Raw genomic sequence first — 6,000 nt, forward strand, 5'->3', positions numbered from 1 at the left:
AGTCTCGAGAGCATCTTGACATTGTTTTCTGTCTTCTACTTTACAAGCTGTGCTGCAATGAATAACCTTGGATATGCATCCTGTCACTCAGGGGAAGCAAATCTGTGGTCTGAGCACAGTGCTGAATCAGTCCTGCCTTTGCTATGTTGGTAGCTGCTGCCCAGTTGCCTTCCATGAAGACCGTGCCAGGTCACGGTCTCGCTCACCATCAGCATTTGCTCTGGCTTCGCTGACCGCATGTCAGTTACTACATTGCCCCCCCCAAAAAAAAAGTGTTGTTTAATTCTGACCTTTAATTTTCAATTTTGTAGAATGTTCATGAAGAAGTCTTACAAGAATATCAGAAGATCAAGCAGGTAAGGATCATCTCTGTGGACTTTGGAACCTGCAGGTGAGAGTGGTCAGCTCTGCAAGCTGATTCCTCACTGGTTTTTGTTTTTTATCTGCAGTCGAGTCCCAATTACCATGAAGAAAAATACAGATGCGAGTATCTTCATAACAAGCTGGCTCACATCAAAAGACTGATCGGTGAATTTGACCAACAGCAGGCAGAGGCGTGGCACTAGGCTCTGCCTGGACCAGAAGATGTGAATAAACTTAAGCTTATTTATTTAAAATTCCAAATGAGTTGTTATAGATTCTAAAAAATTGAAACTTTGCCTGTTAAAAGTTTCAGTATTAGTAAACTTGAGTTACTTTTTTTTTTTTCATCTTACTTTGCTTCCCTGCATTTTGAAGCTGCTTTTGCTAGTCCTTCTTTTTTCCTCTCAAGACTTGTGTTTGTTAATAGAAATAATTTTTTAGATATTGGGGATCCAGTGTTTATATACTTCAAATCATTTTTTTCTTTAAAAACTTGTGTTTGTCATTAGAAATGATTTTTTAGATATTGGGGATCCAATGTCCACACTTACAAGTTGTGTGTGTTAAAAAAACAGTGATGTGTAAGGTGAAATGCTTTTGGATAAACATAAGCCTATTTTCTGACCTTTCTTAATGCAAACTCTTTGCCTTAAATGGTAGAATATTTAGAAATTTGCACAAAATACAAAAAAATTAAAACATTGTTTGGGAGGGTTAAAAATAGGAAGTCGGATAACTGTGGGTATGTGTGCAGGCTTTTCTGCACATACGGATATCCACACTGACTTGGTCTAGACCCTTAAATCCACCCTGCGAGTTAACCCCCCATTGCAGTGTTGCCTTAAGGTGTTTGCTAGTCGTGTACATCGTGCGGTTAACCATTAGCTACACTGCTTCTGGATGAGCGCAGCCTGTGGCCTCCCGGCGTCTGGAAGCGTGTACTCGGCCTGTGTGTGTGCAGAGGTGATGTGGGTGTGTGTGTGCCCAAAGGAAACAGCCACTCCTCGCAGGAGGCCAGACGCTCAGGTTAAACAACTGGTGAGTGTTCCTGGAGGGGTGTTGTTTCCTGTCGAATGGCTACTTCTACTACAGAAGACAAAAGCATTTCCATTTCAAAGTTTGTCAGCTTTATTAATGTTGGACAAAAATTGATATGTTATAAAAATGAAACAGATCTATAGTTTTGGGGCAAAATTATAAAATGAAATGTGTAGGTAACCTATTTATATACTGCTATAAAGTATTTTTTGAAGAGAGATATGCAAAGAAGCTATTACCTACATGAGATGTATATTTAAAGAGTTTTTTCATCCTGGATGCCAGGAATATAAAAGCGGATATATTTAACCATAACATACTGTGATTCATCAAATAGCACAAACTTTCATTTCATGGAGTTTATCTGTTGAGGCTGATTTCAACTCTCACTGGTTTTATCATGTGGGAACATAAGTTATGTGGTCAAAAATACAGGAGTTTGAACTAATGTTGATTCAAGTTGTGTCGTCTCATTGTATTGTCTTTTCAAAGTGCTGCCAGTTGAAAAGGGAAGCATTATGTTTACAAATCTGTTTTGAAATGTTTGCCAAAATTTTGGTAGTATCTTTAATAAAGATGTCTGTCTCCAGCATCCAAGAAAATAAGTAAACAACTTTGTCGTGTATCACTATAAACCAGAAAATGTTGGTATATAGGAAATGTTAGAGACCATATAGATCTTTTCTCTTTGGAGTTCTTGCTAAAACATTAACTACACAGATTAGACAATATATTAAAAGTAGCATACAAAAGGATACAGACTTTTCAAAGACCCTTTCCTCTACAATTCTAAAACCATCCTACAGAAATTTGATTTTTCTGTAACTTGGACCTCCTTGGGAATTTTGTTTCTTTTAGCATTGAGATCCCTGGTCTTCCTTTTACCTCCGAATTGGTACAATCATTACTAAATAGTAACTTATTTCAAACTTTTAGTTGCAAAAAGAGAGAAAAGGAAGCTTAGTGGGGGATAAGTTTGCTTCCTGTATTATGATGGCAGTCTCCTGAGGGCCTTTTCTACAGGTAGTAACTTCATTGTGTTACTTCTTGGACACATTGGCCTTTTAATTGGAGATGGTGGCCTTCTATGTGCTGTGATCATTGTTTTCCAAAAGCAAGCTCCTTGGACTACTTATATTACCCAAATTAGAACCTCTGGCTAGGGCCCAGGTACCTGCATTTTCACAAGTTTCCTGTCTGACTTTTGCAAGCTCAAGTATGAGAACCTTAGGCTTGGATGTGGCTCTGAACTTTTAAGTCTATGTATCTGGAAATTTTGAACTGAAGGTCAGCTGTTGGCTTTTATATTTTTCTAACTCATCTCTGCAGCAGGTGCAAATAAATCACTTTTCCCCTCTACATACTCAGAGGCACCCATTGGTTATTTCACTGCCAACTCTTATTTCAGAACCTGTTTACAAACAAGCCTTCCTGTTAATCATGAGACCGCGAGCTCCTACCACCTACATCAGCACATAGTCTGGTTTACAAGTTGGGTAACATGGAAGCTGGAGATGCTCTATGGAAATCCAGCCCTGCACACCCATAGACTTGACCACGTACCAGTAAAAGCCTTACTTTAGATGTTTGTTGTGTACATTGGACAGATCCTTGCAAAAGGTGTGACTACCAGTTGCAAATCTGAGAGCTGCAAATCTCAAAATATGCTGTCACCCGAGATTGCATTGCCTGGGTGTGAGCCAATTAAAATATTTCTAATCCTTTTTCATCCCATGCTATAAGATTTTTAGATTCCTGCAAATGTTTGCCATAGGAATGAGTTACCATTTAGTATCAGTTACTCTGATGGAAGAATATAAGTTTTTGGTTTTGTTTTGAGGAAGACTTAAATAGAACACAGCATTGTCGATATTTAAAAATGAGTTGTGTGTTTAATATTTCATTAAAAATAATTTGAAATCTTGAAGGTTTTTACCAACACCCACAAATCTCCATATTGCATGAACAGTTAATTTAAACCAAATTGAAGAAAGCATTATGTGGGGGGTTATGTAGGGATTTTACCTCTATCCTATTGATTATTTCCCTTAAAATGCTTCAGAAGTGCTTTCAAATCTTCACATAGTAAGAGATGTCCAGTAGTTTCTCTCCCAGAGGTTTTGGGCTCATCAGTTTTTATCACTGCTCATGCATTGATCATAAAAATTCAGTATTAATTTTTTTCCCTCTCTAGTTCATTGTACAACCTTTATAGGAACTTTCTTTTTCCGAGAAGTGTTTCACCCTATTATATAAAACACATGCAAGATGTTGGCATGAAGTTTAGACCCAGATGACAGGCCCATCCGTTCAGACGTCGTGAGGCGTCTTGCCCATCCAGAGTATCCTGTGCTCGCAGAGCTCGGCTGAATCTCTGGCTGGTTCTGGGCAGCGGGCATGTCATCTCTCGGCCTGATTTCTGCTTCAGGAAATTCTTGCTGTGTATTCCTTGCCCAAGTGTTACTAAACTCTTTTCTCACGTGTCTTGGGTAAGGTAAATTAGAGCCAGCACTGTGAGAGGACCGATTTGGGGGAGGATGTGAACGGACCCTACTCAATAAAGGCTGCAGTGGTGTCCTTGTAACCTGGAAAGCGAAGGAGGGTGTGAGACTCATTTCAAACTACTTTGAAGTGTTAAAAAAAATAATAATACATACATCTCCATGCTCTCAGTTGGTCCTCCCCGACCACGCTACTAGGCCTCTCAGAGGTAAAATGTCACAGGGGCTTTTCAGTTGTTACTGAGCGCAGCAGCTGTGGTGGCTCCTATTCTACACTGATTGCAGTTCAATAAAGTTGTTAACTTTGCAATCTGGTGCTGGCTTTTCCTTTCTCACTGCAAGACTCCTGGTCTGTGTGTGTGCGTTTCTTGGTTTCTGTCTTGTTGAGACAGGATCTCACTATGCAGTTTCAGCTGACCTTGGGCTCGCTTGTAGCCCAGACTGGTCTCGAACTTGCAGCTTGCCTCCCAAGTGCTGGGATTGCAGGCACGTCCTACCAGTCTTTACTCATGCACACAGGCATGTCTGCACACACAGCCCACAGCACAGTGCTGTCTGATACCCTCATGTAAGTTATTTTCCCAGGGCATATTGGCTTGTGTGAGGGCTGGCACGATAGTTAAGCAGACTAAGCACCTGCTAAGGCAAGCACAGAGACCAGGGTTGGATCCCCAGCACCGTGTGCCATGCCAGCCCCACCCCTGGGCATGCTAGGCCAGCCACTGAGTCTGGGCATAGTGGCACACACCTATAGTCCCAGCACTGGGAAGGCTGACAACAGGAGGATCAATATGAATCTGAGCTGCGAAGTGAGACCCTGTACCAAATACATTAAAATAATAATAAAGCTAGAAAAAGATGTTAATTGTGACTCTAGGAAACAGGAACAGGGTATTTGCCCCAAGACCCTGCCTGTAGGACGTGTCCTCCAGGGCAACGTCACAAAGGGAACAGGACACCAGCACCGTTCATCAGATGTCCCTGTTGGTCACATTTTCTATGTATCATCCATTTCTCTTTACCACCTGTTAACCTTTTTGTCATTCAGGTACACAAACTGAGGCTTAGAAAAGAAACTTCTCAACCACACAGCTAAGAAATGACAGTGTCCCGGCCAGCCTGCCTTCTCCACACTGCCCTCCTGTCTCTACAAAGGGAAAAACTCTTCGAAGTGCCAATTCCAGTTACAGACTAGCTAAACCCTTTTGATTCCAAAGAGGTACACTGTAGGGGGTGCGGTGTCTTGTAGCGGGTTACTCCTGGCAAGTTAGTTTGTCTGAGGTAATAAAGTAAGTTTGATGAGATCAAAACACTGAGAACAAGTTGTTAATTCTCTGCTGGTTTTGAATATTTTCCATCTTCATGGGGTGTTCAGAGGGAGCGGTACAGGTAGAGGTAAGGGATAAAGAGTATACTCTTGTAGTATTGTCTTCATATTATATTAAAAGGTTCTCTCATGATAACTACATAACAACCATTGTTAATTTTCTATTGTTTAGAAATTCTGTACTAGTTTTATTTTGTTGCTTTGCTTTTGTCTTTATTTTTTTGTGTTTAAAATTAAAAAATAAACAAATAAATAAATAAAAGGTGCTCCCAGAACAGACTCCAGCTCTAGGGGGTGCCCAGTCAGAATTAGACGTAAGCGCTCTACTAACTTAGTGACCTCCAGTTACTAAAAGTTTTATGAAGGACTATTGTAGGAGAAAAACAAGCAAGCCTCAGCTAAGCACTGGCATTCAAAGCTTAGGACACTTGCCCGTGGGGACTGGTTAGCTTTATGAGGAGCCTTGAGGATGAATGAGCTCTGAAGGTTGTCACTGTGTCCCCAGCCCTGCAGCCCTTCCCCCACCCAACATCTGCCATGGCATTCACCCCATAGTGCTCCACGTCCTCAGCTCTAAAATGAAAGCATGCCAGTGCCTCCTTCCCCCTTCGTCCTCCTCCTCCTCCTCCTCCTTCCCCCTTTCACCTCCTCCACCTCCTCGTCTCCTCCCCCACCTGGTGCTAGGGAAGAAGTTTCCTTATGGAAAGCACCTGATAGTACTGAGAAACATAGCTATGAGAATTAGGGGTTGTCTGTCTGCCCAGTGCAATT

At 41.4% G+C, this 6,000-nt stretch overlaps 1 protein-coding gene across 1 annotated transcript in view; it reads left to right on the forward strand.

Moving 5' to 3' along the window:
- Positions 1-4,045, forward strand: part of Ell2 (elongation factor for RNA polymerase II 2) — a 90,858-nt gene extending 86,813 nt beyond the window's left edge. The window contains exons 11-12 of the mRNA XM_004625429.2: positions 312-356; positions 450-4,045. Coding sequence (XP_004625486.1) covers positions 312-356; positions 450-566 — 162 coding nt within the window. The 3' untranslated portion in view covers positions 567-4,045. The remainder of the gene's footprint in view (positions 1-311; positions 357-449) is intronic.
- Positions 4,046-6,000: the final 1,955 nt, after the last annotated feature.

The sequence above is a fragment of the Octodon degus genome, unplaced genomic scaffold (genome assembly GCF_000260255.1).
Source record: "Octodon degus isolate 3935 unplaced genomic scaffold, OctDeg1.0 scaffold00009, whole genome shotgun sequence".
Taxonomy (NCBI): domain Eukaryota; kingdom Metazoa; phylum Chordata; class Mammalia; order Rodentia; family Octodontidae; genus Octodon; species Octodon degus.